The sequence below is a fragment of the Solea solea genome, chromosome 7 (genome assembly GCF_958295425.1).
Source record: "Solea solea chromosome 7, fSolSol10.1, whole genome shotgun sequence".
Lineage (NCBI taxonomy): Eukaryota > Metazoa > Chordata > Actinopteri > Pleuronectiformes > Soleidae > Solea > Solea solea.
Window position 1 is genome coordinate 27,118,109 of NC_081140.1, and position 16,802 is coordinate 27,134,910.

Below are 16,802 nucleotides of genomic sequence, written 5' to 3' on the forward strand. Positions count from 1 at the left end.
ATTTCTTAAATTAACTATTATTTATTGATAGCAGACTAAAATTACATTTACTTAGCCATTAACTTGGTTTTTCCAATTTTTCCAAGCAATTAAAAAATATTCAAATTGATTTTAAATATAAAAAATTACGATTATTTCAATGTGTAATTATAAAAACTACTGTGAATGTGAATTTCAACGAGGCACCACCTGAAATACCTACAAGAGCCACCAGTGGGCAGTGCAGTGACCCACACTTACAGCTTCTTTTAAATAGTATAGGAAGGCTGTTGTGCATAGCTGTCGCCTGCAGGTGTCACTGTGACTCCAAACTGTACTGTAATACCCATTATGGGCTAATGAATAAATAAATTACAACATAATTCATTCAGTGACACAAATATTTAACAGTTAAGTAATTCCCCAAATTTATGACATAAAAATAAAAGTATAGAAGTGGTAAAAACATTAAAGTCTACAGTGATGTCATGAAAAAAAAATTAGATAATTATGTTTTGAATAAAATGTTTTGTAAGAAAAAAGAAGAAAACAGGCACAGAACACATGTGTTAGTATGAAGCGTTTTTTTTTTTGGACAGGCTGTGAAAGATGATCTCAGAGCTGTGTGTGTGTGTGTGTGAGTGTGTGTGTCCCACAGAGAGAGAGGGGAGAGAAGGGCACGTGGAAGGAAAAGTCCTGAGAACAGTCCACAGTCCACACAAGTACCTTCTACTGCTGCTGCTGCTGCTGCTGTTTCTTCTGCTGCTGCAGGAGGAGAAGAAGATGATGATGAAGATGATAATGTCGACCTGTGTCTTCAGCTGGAGTCTGGTGATCCTCGCGTCGTCGGCAGAAATGTTCACATCACTGGTGAACATGCAGCAGCTGATCAGTGTGGAGCAGAAACTTGTCCACGACCTGAGCACATACTTAGACCACGAGCTGGACAGACTGGAGGACATCAGGCGGTGAGTGAGTGACTGAGTGACCACCATGGTGAAGATCATGATGATGATGATGATGATGGACTGCTTCTTTAGACAGATAGATCAGATTGTCTTAGACTTCACTGATCCTCAGAAATTCACATTGTTAAGATAAGAAGGAATCACCAGAGACACTGCGATACAATATTATCATGATATTTAAGTGTGTTTGTTCTTATTCCAGTTCCCATGTAAAGTAATAATTGATAACAACTATCCTTGTTTTGCCTGGGGAACATTTAGTCATGAGATCTTGAAGAGATGCGTTTCCATCGACACCTACACAAGTGTTTAACCCTCTTGTTCTTCTTCTTTAGTTTATTTTAGAAACTCAGTGTAATGTTCTTCCTCACAGCTTTCATGCCAAAGTGTCTGACCTGCACACTGAACTTTACAAAGGTTCAGTCACAGCTATGTCAAACCCTCTGGTGGCCTTCACCCTCATCAAGCGGCTGCAGTCAGAGTGGCTGAACGTCGTCTACAGTAACGAAGCCTTGGAGCACTCACAAGGTTTGCTCTCAGAAACATCTGCTGCTGATAAATACACAACCCCCTCCTTCTTCTTCTTCTTCTTCTTCTTCCCTGCTGTCAACACCCAACCTCACCCCAACTCACCTTTTGACCTCCTGCTGTCCAGCCCTCAGGTCCAGTTACGAGGAGGAAGACGCCGAACTTCCCAAACTGGAGGACCTGCAGGGGGCAGCGCAGGCACTGATGAGGCTTCAGGACGTCTACGCTCTCCGGGTCGCAAGCCTTGTAAAGGGTCATTTCCAAACAGTGACTAACGGAAAACCCACAGATATCTTCACTCCTGCAGTCTCTGTCCCGCTGTCTGGTGACGATTGCTTCCTGGTTGGAAAGGTAAACAAATACATGCATGATGTTGGATTTTTACACTTTTCCCTCTTCTGTAGTGAAATTGACTTATACTTGTTATACTCATGTCGCAGCAGATGTAGATACACATTTTCTTTATTGTGCAAAATGAATAAACATTCAAAAATAATAGCTGTAGAGGGCGCTAGCATAAAATCAAGGAGGGAGCAGCTTATTTAGACAATGTACTCATTAGTCATATCAGAGAATCCTGTCATGTTTGCTGATAATCTCAATATTTATAATAGTCACAATACGATATGATCACAATATTAGGATATTATCATGATATTAAGTCATTATACAATATTATCACGATATTAAGTTACAATATATTATCACGATATTTAAGTTACGATATATTATCACGATATTTAAGTCACAATATCATCACGAACATCATCATAATGTTATGTCATTATACAATATTATTAGGATTTGATATCATTTAAATCATGATGCGATATTATCACGACATTTAACACAGATTTTAACTAAAATCTTTAAATTATAATCCACTAGATTGATAGAGGAAATAGTTGAAGTTGTATCTTGTATCATTATGAACTTAAATTGTTAATTGACCGCTTTTATCTTCAGTATCTTGATCTTGTTCACTGTAGTGAACTGAAAAGTACTTAATCTCTCTCTGAGAGGGAGACAAAGTATCCCAGGATGGAAAAGTGCAGCACAGTAGCCTCATAATTGTGGTGAATCTCAAAGTTTGCAGCTCGAGTAAATATACTTTTCTCTTTCCACAACTGTCAATGATTTCAATTATCTGAAACAAGAGACCGTTGTCTTTCCTGAAGTTCACTGTTGGAGTTAGTTTTCCCCTGGATCATGTTTTTTTTTTTTTTTTTTTTAAAGAAAAAATTAAATGCTGAATGAAAAATGACAAAATGTTGCCGTAAGAATTTCCCTTCCTTATTAACACCCACTGTCAGTCACTGTGTGGAGGGAATCCAAACATTCAGTCTGGGAAAAGTGGAATTCTTCCAGTTCTGTGCCTGGGAATCCATTTTCATGAGAAGAAGAATGTACAATTATACACGTATAAAAGACGGAAAAAATAAATAGATTCCACTGTTTATGTACAGTGGTGATGTGTATGGGCAGGGCCCTGTGTGGGAGAGTGCATGTGTGTGTGTGTGTGTGTGTGTGTGTGGAAAAGACATTATCTCACACAGCAGATGTGGAGACGAGTGATTCAGGGTCTGACCCTGACTCAACGCTCTGCTCTGCTGCTGGGATTAGCACAGATTATGTGAAGTGCTCAGTGTTCCTGTGCTGTCAGTTAACATTCTGCCTGCACATGCTTTTTATTTGGCTTTAAAACTGCTCCTCAAAACCATCAGGGTGTGTGAGCGACCAACAACCTGGAGCTTGTCTGTTCCTCCAGGAGGAATTTTAAAGGGATAGTTGGGTTTTAAAGTGCAAGTCAGTGAAGTATTCCTTTAAAACAGATATCACTATATCATTGTCTTGCAATATATTGATTATCAGAGGATTGTAATATCTGTGACGTCAGTTATTGGAGCTCTATCGGCTCATCTCCCAGTGAAAGTGTTGTTTGCCACAGGTGGCCTATGAGGAGGAGGACTACTATCACTCGGTGCAGTGGCTGGAGGAGTCGGTTCAGCTCTTCAGAGGAACAGGAGGCGCGTGGAGTCCAGAGAACCAGGGAACACTAGAGGACGCTCTGGATCACCTGGCCTTCTCTCACTTTAAAGTATGACACGCTCATAATGTGCACGTTGATGATTGATGATTGGATATGAACTGTCGTTTTTGTTGTTGTTTCAGACAGGAAACGTCTCCAAAGCTCTGAGTCTGTCTCAAGAGTTACTGCACTACGGTAAAATCTTTTTAGACTAATTTTCCTTTGCACGTAATCATTAGTGCCTGCAGCTGCAAGGCATTCTAGTGAGAACCCTAGGGTTCTCACTAGAATGCCTTGCGCTGCAAGGCATCTCTTGTAATCGTGCGCGTTTATTCTGCTTTTTATTCTCGCGCCCTCCCGTTATTTCGGCACGCTACTCCTCCTGCATCTTTGAGAAACCCCCAACACAAGTTATATCAAAATGTGCGCCTTGACCGGGAATGGTGTGCTATGACTTTTCTAAGATTTTCATATAACCATTGGGATAATATTTACAAAAAACTGAACAAAAATTAACATTGAAGTGGATGGGAGACCGAAAAAAACCAAGCCCGCTTTGGAGCATCACAGTGTCGTCATACTTTAACGTAGAAACGTGGTTGGAAGTTTAAACGGGTCACAAGACTTGGGACTTTTCTGACCTAAGTCGACATTTTGATACATGTTACGGTTTTTGAACTATCGCAGTTTAAGTTTTGTACTTTTTTTTCAAAGCTTTCTGATTTTATAATGGGTGTGTGTGTGGTCGTTAGGTGTGAGCTAGAGTGACACACTCTAGCAAGATCCAGCAAAATAATCAGAAAAACTTCTAAACAAACTCTTCTCCTGCCCACAATTTCCAACCTACAGAGACAATTTTTACACCAAAATGTTGCCATGGTTGTCGTCTAACCCTGTGTGTGTTTGTCATGTTCATATGACTTGTAGTTTTTCTTAAAATCACCTCAAAGCACAGAGAACTCTGGTCACAGTCTCAATTCACTCCCATGTTAAAATGTCTGCTTTGGAGTTGTGGAAAATCAAGATGAGGGTGATTTTAAAACTGTGATTTCTCTGTCAATTCACGCCCGTTTGTCACAAATTTTGAGATGGGAGCTGCTGAAAGCCTCCTGGCGCTCACAAACCAAAAATTTTATCTCTATCATCAACCGTTCTTGAGATATGACAACTTTAAAACATGCTGTTTTCTCTGTGAGAATGGGAAACAGAGGGGATTGTGAATCTCTCTCTCTCCCTCTCTCCTGTCACTCCAGCAGTTTGCCCCGCCCCCTCCTCTGCCGGCCCTGATTACACACACCTGCTGACAATTAAGCCATGTGGACTATAAAAACTCCCTGTTCCCCTGTTTCAGTGCCAGTGTGTTTTCGTCCATGCCTGATCACCATAGCGCCTCGTCACAGCCCCAGAATCCTCAAGTTTTTGATCCTCTTGGTGAGCGATGCTTTATTTTGTAAGTTTTCTTATCATAGCCTGTTAGCTGATACCTTAGTTAAGATTTATAGCTTTTGTTTTCCTCCTTGGGAGAGATTTTTTGTTTGTTCATTTTCACAGCCTTTTAGGAACTCCAATCACTAGGCTTGTGACTTACCTTTTATTAGTTAGATCCAATCATTTAGATTGCGTTTTGTTTTTTATCTCATTCTTAGTTGGTTAAGGATCGCCAATCATTAGGATTGTGCTTTTGAGTTAGCTTTTGTTTTGAAGTGTTTAGAGCCGTGTTTTCCTCCGTTTGGAGAGTTTTCTGTTTAAGTTTTACATGATAACCTTAGTCCGAGTATGTTTCCTCTTCGGAGTGATTTTTTTGTTCCGCGTTTATAGTTCCACAACGTTTCTCTTGTAGAGCGTTGCGCTCGCAATTTGTTATAGGTTTTCATAGCCACGCTTTTGTTTTTCCTCAGTAAAGAGGACCTGCCTTGAGAATTGTTTACGAGTGCCAATAAAGACAATTAAAAGGCCTCTGCGTCTGAGTCCTCTCTGATCCGTCTTGTTATCTCCTCTGAAACTTGGTGTTTTTAAAGGGTGAGTCCACCAAAATACCACTCTGTCTAAATGCTTTTAAAGGTTCAATCCACATTTTTAGATTTTATAACGCAGGTGTTCGGAAGGGGGAGGGGGCATCAGGGAGTGGGAGGGGTTTATGAGTTATTCTCTTTCAAAGGGTGATTCCACCAAAATACCACTCAATCCTTTACCAGCACAAGTCCTGCACGCGAAGACACATGCCGCAAGAACTGCAGGCACACTCGAAATTTCGGCACGGAATTGCGGAAATCTAGTTTCTATTGCTGCATAAAGATCCAAGAAAAATTCTCCTGACTTGTATCATAAATGACTTTTGAGTGGTTGTTGAAACGACTGCAGAGGCATTTTTAGCGTCACATTGATCATTTGTAGTTCACTTCATTTCCCAGACACCAACGTACCAATACTGGCCACTTTATTAGGTACACTGGATATCTCGTTTTATTCTTTCTAAGGTGGAGCACTTAAAATGCAGCTCATGATTCCCTTTCTGAAAAAAAGTCACTTAAATAAGTTCTTTAACATTACTAATAATAAAAAACACCATTTTTTTTAATGTTATTGTGCCTCTTATTATTGATCCAGATTGAAATAGTGTTAGAAATGATTGAAGTTTTAGATTTGTGAACTATGTTTGATGAAAGTGTCTTAAGTTGGTGGACACCTTGTGGTGCATGGATTTTAAAAAGTAAAATCAATAAAAGTATCCACGTCACCACCAGTGTTGTCATGACGGCAGCTCTCAGGCACAGCGAGGTTAGAAGGTCATGTCCATAAAAGTCTTTAATTGTTGGTTGTTTACAAGTCTGCAGTGGTGGAAACATGTTCTAACTGTTCAAACATCTGTTTCACATCCTTCCTCACGTTTCATGAGTCAGCTTTGTTGAAAAAAAAGCACCAAATGTTTTTCTGTCACTACCCTAACAACTTTGATGTGTCTCGCTTATTTACGTAGGGTGCAAATCACCAAAATGGACGCCAAAATTCCAAATAGCCAAATTCCTATTGAGTTGAGGCCACGGTTACAGTCGACTTTTTTGTTCGTCTTGGTCTATAACATCTTCTAGCGGTATTGTGGACACTGTCCACTGTCTCTCTCTCTCTCTCCGCCATTGACGTGAGATTCCATGCAGAATAATGAGCGGGTAAAGTTAAGCAAGAGAGAGCAAATGACGACTTGTCTGGGAAATGAAAATTCCAAGATCTCTGTCTCACCAAAAGAAAATGTACAAAGACTGACTTTGACCAAGACGCCGTCATGGACGAAGACGCTCTTACAAGTTGTCCTCCTATCTTAAGCTGTGCCAACACATTCTGTCCTTGAATTTGAGGGAATAGGTCTTGAAATTGATGTCAAGGAGCCCTGTTATTTTGCCTCCAGAAACACTCCGACCATGTCCCGTTCAAAAAAGTCACTTAAATCACCTTTTCTTCTTCACTCCGATCCCCGGTTAAACAGGTGTACCTAATAAAGTGGATTGCCAAAGTGCAGCTTTGGATTTACAAAGGAAAACACATTTTTGGTTGAGATCAGCTAAACATCCTTCAGTGTGACTCAACGCGTGTGTGTGTGTGTGTGTTTTTTTTTTGTTTCCTCAGATCCGATGAACGAAAGAGTGTTGCGTAACGTCGAAAAGTACGAGAAGCTGCTGGTTGCTGCTAAACCGCGACGGAGCAGAGGGTTAAAGAGACCGACGTCCACTCATTTGAGGACAAGAGACACTTACGAGAGACTCTGCCAGACCCAAGGCTCTCAGGTATTCAACTGACCCGATTCTGGAGGAAAAAGTCTTGTTTCTGGAAGGAGACCAATGAAAGGGACCAGCAATGAATTAAATGAACAGTTAGTGTGATTTTACATTGATAAACAACAAGTACTTTTGTAATTGTATTAATGGACTTCAGATTTTCTCCTTCCAACAGCCAATGCATTTTGAAAACCCCACACTTTTCTGCGACTACTTCACCAACGACGACCCGGCTCTGCTGCTGCTGCCGGCGAGACGCGAGGTGTTGAGCCTGCAGCCGTACGTGGTTCTGTACCACGACTTCATCACCGACGCAGAGGCCGAGGACGTCAAGACGCTCGCTCGGCCCGCAGTAACGCCCATTATTCTACTACACTGCACTTAGAGAGAAAGAGAGAGATGCTTTTTTTCCGTGTCCGCATACTGTAGGTCCAGATTATTCAAACTGTGGCCCGTGGGCCACATGCGGCCCATTACCAACTTCACAGTGGCTGCAATTTGCGCTTGCCATCACTCAATCATCACGCCCCCTGCGGTGCTCACTCACCCCTCCTTCCCCTCCCCACTCACTGATAACTCCCTGCCCACTTTTTGTAGATTTTCAAAATCAGGCATTGGGCGGAGTTAGCCTCAGACCAGGGGTTTAGTTCCTCTTTAAATCATTAATAATTGGCTTTTCATAGCCTTAGAATAATAAGCATTTTATATGAGCCAGTTGAAGCCTGAGATGTGTTAAATAACTAATTAATTAAATGTTAACAACATATTTAAAAAAAAAAAAAAAAAAACGTGATTCAAATTCACCCTTTATATTTTACTTTATATTTCACGTAAAATAACTTTGTCAATCGATGTGACCTGACCTGATTTCTCGATTTTTGTCCGTCCAGTCAGTTTTCAGGTCACGTATCCATGTTCTAATTGCACTTGGCATTTATGTGCAGTTCGGAAATTAAAGGAAAATGTGCAACATTATCTTGGATTAAGAGAAAAGACACGTAGGGCTGCAGGATTCTCTTGCTGCTCAACCAACTGTGCACCTTTTCCATCTGGACAAAAATCCTGGAAAGACCCTATAGGGAAGAAGAAGAGTTGGTCCACTTCCAAACATTTAGCTTGGCTTAAAGGAATGAAGGGATACATTACAAAGAAAACTGGACTGAGTGTCTCACTGTGCCCCTGAGCGGAGTTCCTCTGATAAATACTCAGTCCACTATCTTAACGTCGTCTAAAATGAAACTTTACTGAAAGCTGCAGCGCTGCAGAGGCCTCATGGTTTGCTGACTCATTTACTCACTCACTCAAAGTTAATACTTGGTGGATTAAATCAACCCCTACCCTATAGTTTCTGTGAGGTTTTGGCCTTTTTTCTTTTCTTTTCTTTTTCCGTCCTGCGCTCACATGGAAACCCCTTCACTTATTTCATCATGATGTCAGCTCGTGGTTTGATTAAAAGCAGACTCGGGGAATGTCGTTAGTTTGCAGCTGCAATCACGAACCACAAGTTTCGTTCATGTATTGATCCTCTGAACAATGGAGAGCTGGTTTGAGGTAACAGTGCTGCCATTGTGTGGACTTTTATTAAAAGCTCATGTGTGAGATTGCCATTTTTTTCAGTCTCTCATAGAGCTGGGTTAAAAAAACAGTCCCCCCACCCCATTTTTAATCGATTTTTATTTGGAGATTTGTAATACCCAGCCCCAAACTCTTTTGAACAGGTTTATAGCATGTAATGATGTAATGTGTGTAGTTAGGTATAATTCGCCCAAAAGGAATCCAAACAAGCAATCAAGCAGAAATAAAAACTCCAAAAACAGGAATGACATAAAATAAACTCAGTTTTAAGGCAGAACTATTTTGCTCCAAAACATCTGGACGTTCCCAAATTGCTTTTGACAAACTGTCCACACTGATGAAATGTAAAAATCCTGGCATGGTTGGGTTATTTTCTCTCAATGCTGCTCAACATTTTTTTTTATGGCCCCACTTGGTTGGGGCTTGCAGCAGAATGTCAAACATAAGATTCTCTCTTTTCTGTCTTTGCTAACCAGTTGAGAAGGTCTGTGGTGGCAGCTGGAGAGAAGCAAGCGACAGTGGCGTATCGCATCAGCAAGAGGTGCGCACTGTGTATTTACGTGAAGTTATTTCATTCACAAGAACGGACTGTAAACGACAACAATCTTGAAGAGTTATGTCTCATTTGCAGTGCATGGCTGAAGAATACAGCTCATCCCGTCGTCGGGAAGCTGGACCAGCGGATCGCGATGCTCACAGGTCTGAATGTGCAGCATCCGTACAGCGAGTATCTCCAAGTGGTCAATTATGGGATCGGCGGCCATTACGAACCTCACTTTGACCATGCTACTGTAAGTTCACTGTTTAACAACTTCCAAAACTCTGCATGAATGAATGAATGAATGACTTGCATTAGCACTTTAACCACAATTACTATATTTAACCACAAATTTGTGCAGGAACCTATTGTTAACTTTCAGATTATTAGGAATGGCAGGGGCTTTGCGGTCATTTTTGAGGGCTTTTGAAACTTTGCATTGAGGTCAGGTCTGGTGAAAATGCGATATTGGCATAGTTCCTGGACCGGCGTGTTGCTCAAGGGCTCTATAGCGCCCCCCTTAGGTGAAAACAGAGGCAAAATTGAGTGCCACCGACCGAATTTCCCGAAAATTGGTGGGAAGATGTTATAGACCAGGGGTAGGCCACGGGTGGCACACTGCGGCATAAACACTGGCACGCTGGCACCTCAGTGTTCCTCACTTTATGTGTGTCCTGACTTCATGGGTTTGAGTGACAGCTCCCGCCGCAGCGCCGTAGCCGTGGCAGATACAGGCTTTAAGACAAGGTAATGTAGTCTCAGGTTTGGTTAGGCCTAACTTCCCGGACAGAGCAATATGTTTATTAAACGCAGTGTTTTTTTAAGATGTTTTTTCTTAAAATTATTATTATTAAGCTTGAGCAGATACAGCACTGAGATGTGCTCTATGAATGGAATAACATTCCAGGTGTATTGGAAATGTTTTTGTGTTTTGTGTCATAATTTAACTTTGTGTTATTGTAGATAATGGCACACTAGATGAGAAGAAAATGTCATTTCCATGTCACAAAGTTTGCTGACCCCTGTTATAGACCAAGACAAACAAAAAAGTCGACTGTAACCATGGCCTAAACTCAACAGGAAGTCGGCCTTTTTGAATTTTGGCAATTTGCACCCTACGTAAATAAGCGAGACACATCCAAGGCGAAAAGTGGTTGGAAGGTTTTGCGGATTCAAAAGTGAGGTCAGAGAACTGCTGCACTCCCTGACTTGCGTGGGGAAGCAAGGGCCCTATCATGACTGCGTGCAGTCCTAATTTATATTTGTATCCTCTGTTTTTGTCTCCATTCTCATACATTTTGCATCTTGAGTCTTTTTTACATTACACTATGTGTAACTGCTGCTTTCTGTTCACAGTCTCCTTCCAGTCCTGTGTACAATTTGAAGGCTGGGAATCGAGTGGCGACCTTTATGATATATGTGAGTGGAGTCTGACTCTGACCTTCGGCTGACCTGGTATGAACCACACAGCAGCCACAGGTTCTTGGGCAGGTTCCTGTTGGCTGATCTAAGGTCTAAATTAAAAATAAAGACATCAAACTTTTGCCACGAATGCTGCAAGACGTTGGAACAGTCTGCTTTAGAAAATCTGACTACATCTATTCTACATTTGTATACATGTTGTGTCACACATACACACACTCAGAGAATGCAAAAAGCTATGCCTTGGCTGCACACTTTCCCACACAACAGAATAGAATAGATCTTTATTATGGAGTTATTATGAATAAATAAGGACAAACTGCTTATCTTTGGCAGATCTATGGTGTAAGAAGCCGATAATACACTCCCCAATCTCACAAGGTTAACAATTGCTGTGAAAAGTAGAAATCCGTAATCCATATCACCACCACAACCTTATCATTTACTTCTTCTATGTAAAATATAGAAGTAGAGAATATTTACAATAACAGTGAAACATAACAGACAGCACTGAAGGAATGTCCTTTTTTTTTCCCCCACAGCTCAGCTCTGTCGAGGCAGGTGGATCCACTGCCTTCATCTACGCCAACTTTAGCGCTCCTGTCGTCGAGGTAAGCAAAACGTCTCCGTGTCAACTTCAAGCTCTTTCTCGTGTCCCCCCCCCCCCCCCCCCCTTTGGCCTCAGGCTTGGTTGTCATCACCACACTCACATTTTCTGGTGCAGGTCCAAACATGCCAGACGTTTGGATCGTTGCAACATCAGCCACAAGGTTTCTCTCTCTTTCTCTGCGGCCGTCGAGCCTCAGTGGAGGTTGAGGCTCTTTGCAGATGATTAATGAGCCACAGTGGGAAGTTCACTGTGTCATTCCTGGAGTTTAACCCTTCGTCTTTCATCTCACTATCTGGCTGTTTAAACTGAAACGAAACGACGAAGAAATCCCGTCATTATGTTCACCTCTAGAATACAAAATATTGATTCTGTAACTCTACACCAGCTTTAACCCATGTACGTAACTGCTTTCACCGAGCTTGCATATGGTGTGATTTCTGTGTTAAATATCTCTGTTTCTCTGCATTTTATTATGAATTCCATCACATCTGGACCAGATCCTCAGTCTAATGACTGAGTAGCTGATTCTGTGTTACCTCAACTAGAGTGAAAAGTGTGCAAAATAAACTTGTTCACATAAAAATGTAGACAAACTCTCTTTCTTTACCTACTTAGTGTTATTACCATCTTACAAAATGTGTAATGATGTTAAATTTTTAGTATTCGCCAAATCCATAATACCTTATAACCTTTTTACAGTTTTTCCAATGAAAAGAGATCGGGATTTCTTGAACATGTCAGATTAGTGGGTAGATTCTTACCAAACTTTAATGGGAACATACTTGGGTAATCACCTACCCATCATATGCAGAAAAAAATTCTGATGAATTTGTCAAAAACAGCTGACAGAAAGGATATAAACAAACACACCGACGAATATATAACCTATGTAGTGGTTTCTCATATCATACATGTGTTTTTTTTCACAGAAAGCTGCCATCTTCTGGTGGAACCTTCACAGAAATGGTCAGGGTGACTTTGACACGCTGCACGCCGGCTGTCCTGTGCTGATTGGAGACAAGTGGGGTAAGAGTCTGGTGACAAGTCAGATCTCTTGTGCAAAAATAGTCTTTTTACTTGTCTTAATAAGAAGGAGCTTGACCGTCTGTCCAAAATTCTGCAGCTAGACTTCTAACTCACAACGACAGAAGAGCACATATTTCCCATTATTTTAAAATCCCGTCACTGGTTACCAGTTCATTTTAGAATACATTTTAAAGTCTTTAGAGCTTTAAATGGTCAGATTCCTTCATATGTTGCTGATCTGCTGCACCTCTACTCCCCAAGACTTAATCCCAGGTCTGCAGATCAGAGGCTACTCGTGGTTCCCCAAACAAAGTAGAAAACTACTTCCAACTAGTAGCACTTAGACTTTGGAATGCTCTGCCTAACTTGTGTGCACTTGTTCAAAAGCAGCTGAAAACCTCCCTTTTTAAACAAGCATTCAGTTGAACAAGGGTTTTAAATGATTGTGAAATGATTTTATAAATATAATAAAGTTGTAATATTACAAGAATAAAGTAATATTGCAAGAATAAAGTCGTAATATTAAAAAAAGTTGTAGTATTGCGAGAATAAATTCATAATATTGTGAGAATAAACTCGTAATATTAAAAAGGTTGTAGTATTATGAGAATAAAGTTGTAATATTATTAGAATAAAGTCTTAATATTGCGAGAATAAAGTCTTAATATTAAAAAAGTTGTAATATTATGAGAACAAAGGCATAATATTATGCCTTTGTTCTCGTAGTAATACAACTTTGTTCTCATAATATTATGACGTTACTCTCATAATATTACAACTTTATTCTCGTAGAAACTACTGAAAAATGTACAGAACATTGAACATATTTGTCTTTGTCTTTATGTTCCAGTGGCAAACAAATGGATCCACGAGCATGGCCAGGAGTTCCACCGTCGCTGTAGCCTGAACCCTGAAGAGTGAGAGGAGTGGAGCATCTGTTTTTCGGGTCCCTTGGGGCAAAACGAGCGCAGGAGCCAGCCTCTGAAATGAGAGGCACACTCACAGGCAGCCAAAAAAAGTGAACACGCAGTCAGGGCGGGGAGGTGAGAAGAGAGGGGGAGGCTGCTGCATCTGGAGCCTGGAGCTCGCAGCGAACACGCCGAGGGGTGGGGCAGAAGTTGGCAATCGGCCCCCAGAGGCAAAATACTGTTCCTGCAGATGGAAAGAGGCCTCTGCTGCTGCTGCTGCACACTGTGATGCTTTCAGTTTACTGTGTCAGGTTGTTCTTACCTTCTGCTTTTTTTAAAACTGACATCTTACGCAGCTGCAGCTGTTTTTTTTCTTTTTTTAAATTCATTTGTAAATCCAGTCACCTCTTGGCTGAAAAACTTCTTTGTCGGGTCATCTGCGACCACAGGACGGCCGTTCACGCCAGAGTTATGAGTCAGAGTTGCTGTCAACATTTGAGGGATTCCTAGGATTTTTTTTTATTTGTCACGTGTACAGAGAGAGACACACGAGGAACACGCCTTGTCTTGTTATTGTGCAAAACATAATCAAATATGTCATATAAAGATATAAAAAAATCATGTCTAATTAAATTTATAACACGTACATTCAATAACACTGGAGTTAGCCAGTGTTTACCTCACGAAAACATTATTGTGAGTGAATGATTAAATATTAGTTCACTAAATTACTAGTTACAATGAAGAAATGATTAATTTACCATTAGCTAATTGTAAGCTAATGGTTAAATAATAATTATGATTAATCAATTATTAAGTAACATTAATAGAATCAGTTTACAGATTACTTAACATTAACTAATGATTAATTAGTCGTTAAATGTACAATGATTAGTTATTATGATTAATTAACCATTACATAATAATAGTAGTTTATTAGTTATTATTAGTTACTGTTAAATAATGATAACTAACAATAAAACAGTAATAGTAAATAATTGCTGAATTAATTACCATTAACTAATTTACCCACTAAAGAATGACGGTAAATGTTAGTTCATGATTAGTTACAATTAATAATGACTAATTGCCCACTAAATAAGGATGGTAAATAATTAGTTTACCGTGCACGGTTATTTAAGTATGAATGGGACATGACAGGGAACATGTGTGACGAGGCCAAAATAGTTAGTCAATTAAATAGTTAATAATGAATGGTTCATGTTATTGAATAACTAGATTTCCGCAATTCCGTGCCGAAATTTCGAGTGTGCCTGCAGTTCTTGCGGTATGTGTCTTCGCGTGCAGGACTTGTGCTGGTAAAGGATTGAGTGGTACACCCTTTGAAAGAGAATAACTCATAAACCCCTCCCACTCCCTGATGCCCCCTCCCCCTTCCGAACACCTGCGTTATAAAATCTAAAAATGTGGATTGAACCTTTAAAAGCATTTAGACAGAGTGGTATTTTGGTGGACTCACCCTTTAAAAACACCAAGTTTTAGAGGAGATAACAAGACGGATCAGAGAGGACTCAGACGCAGAGGCTTTTTAATTGTCTTTATTGGCACTCGTAAACAATTCTCAAGGCAGGTCCTCTTTACTGAGGAAAAACAAAAGTGTGGCTATGAAAACCTATAACAAATTGCGAGCGCAACGCTCTACAAGAGAAACGTTGTGGAACTATAAACGTGGAACAAAAAAATCACTCCGAAGAGGAAACATACTCGGACTAAGGTTATCATGTAAAACTTAAACAGAAAACTCTCCAAACGGAGGAAAACACGGCTCTAAACACTTCAAAACAAAAGCTAACTCAAAAGCACAATCCTAATGATTGGCGATCCTTAACCAACTAAGAATGAGATAAAAAACAAAACGCAATCTAAATGATTGGATCTAACTAATAAAAGGTAAGTCACAAGCCTAGTGATTGGAGTTCCTAAAAGGCTGTGAAAATTAACAAACAAAAAATCTCTCCCAAGGAGGAAAACAAAAGCTATAAATCTTAACTAAGGTATCAGCTAACAGGCTATGATAAGAAAACTTACAAAATAAAGCATCGCTCACCAAGAGGATCAAAAACTTGAGGATTCTGGGGCTGTGACGAGGCGCTATGGTGATCAGGCATGGACGAAAACACACTGGCACTGAAACAGGGGAACAGGGAGTTTTTATAGTCCACATGGCTTAATTGTCAGCAGGTGTGTGTAATCAGGGCCGGCAGAGGAGGGGGCGGGGCAAACTGCTGGAGTGACAGGAGAGAGGGAGAGAGAGAGATTCACAATCCCCTCTGTTTCCCATTCTCACAGAGAAAACAGCATGTTTTAAAGTTGTCATATCTCAAGAACGGTTGATGATAGAGATACAATTTTTGGTTTGTGAGCGCCAGGAGGCTTTCAGCAGCTCCCATCTCAAAATTTGTGACAAACGGGCGTGAATTGACAGAGAAATCACAGTTTTAAAATCACCCTCATCTTGATTTTCCACAACTCCAAAGCAGACATTTTAACATGGGAGTGAATTGAGACTGTGACCAGAGTTCTCTGTGCTTTGAGGTGATTTTAAGAAAAACTACAAGTCATATGAACATGACAAACACACACAGGGTTAGACGACAACCATGGCAACATTTTGATGTAAAAATTGTCTCTGTAGGTTGGAAATTGTGGGCAGGAGAAGAGTTTGTTTAGAAGTTTTTCTGATTATTTTGCTGGATCTTGCTAGAGTGTGTCACTCTAGCTCACACCTAACGACCACACACACACCCATTATAAAATCAGAAAGCTTTGAAAAAAAGTACAAAACTTAAACTGCGATAGTTCAAAAACCGTAACATGTATCAAAATGTCGACTTAGGTCAGAAAAGTCCCAAGTCTTGTGACCCGTTTAAACTTCCAACCACGTTTCTACGTTAAAGTATGACGACACTGTGATGCTCCAAAGCGGGCTTGGTTTTTTTCGGTCTCCCATCCACTTCAATGTTAATTTTTGTTCAGTTTTTTGTAAATATTATCCCAATGGTTATATGAAAATCTTAGAAAAGTCATAGCACACCATTCCCGGTCAAGGCGCACATTTTGATATAACTTGTGTTGGGGGTTTCTCAAAGATGCAGGAGGAGTAGCGTGCCGAAATAACGGGAGGGCGCGAGAATAAAAAGCAGAACTAGATTTCCGCAATTCCGTGCCGAAATTTCGAGTGTGCCTGCAGTTCTTGCGGCATGTGTCTTCGCGTGCAGGACTTGTGCTGGTAAAGGATTGAGTGGTATTTTGGTGGAATCACCCTTTGAAAGAGAATAACTCATAAACCCCTCCCACTCCCTGATGCCCCCTCCCCCTTCCGAACACCTGCGTTATAAAATCTAAAAATGTGGATTGAACCTTTAAAAGCATTTAGACAGAGTGGTATTTTGGTGGACTCACCCTTTAAAAACACCAAGTTTTAGAGG

General features: G+C 40.4%; 1 protein-coding gene across 2 annotated transcripts; it reads left to right on the forward strand.

Annotated features, from left to right (window-relative positions):
• Nucleotides 1-638: 638 nt before the first annotated feature.
• On the forward strand, nt 639-14,093 carry p4ha3 (prolyl 4-hydroxylase, alpha polypeptide III). Of its 2 annotated transcripts, XM_058632969.1 has the most exons (13): nt 639-947; nt 1,321-1,475; nt 1,603-1,826; nt 3,424-3,573; nt 3,648-3,699; nt 7,126-7,283; nt 7,450-7,626; nt 9,326-9,390; nt 9,481-9,640; nt 10,744-10,806; nt 11,352-11,420; nt 12,349-12,445; nt 13,296-14,093. In XM_058632969.1, the coding sequence occupies exons 1-13, from the start codon at nt 763-765 to the stop codon at nt 13,364-13,366; spliced, it is 1,626 nt and encodes a 541-aa protein (XP_058488952.1). In that variant the 5' UTR covers nt 639-762; the 3' UTR covers nt 13,367-14,093. The 2 variants fall into 2 exon arrangements, 1 of the variants encoding a protein (XP_058488952.1); XR_009240849.1 differs by lacking the exon at nt 13,296-14,093 and having other exon boundaries at nt 10,744-10,842; nt 12,349-12,367.
• Nucleotides 14,094-16,802: the final 2,709 nt, after the last annotated feature.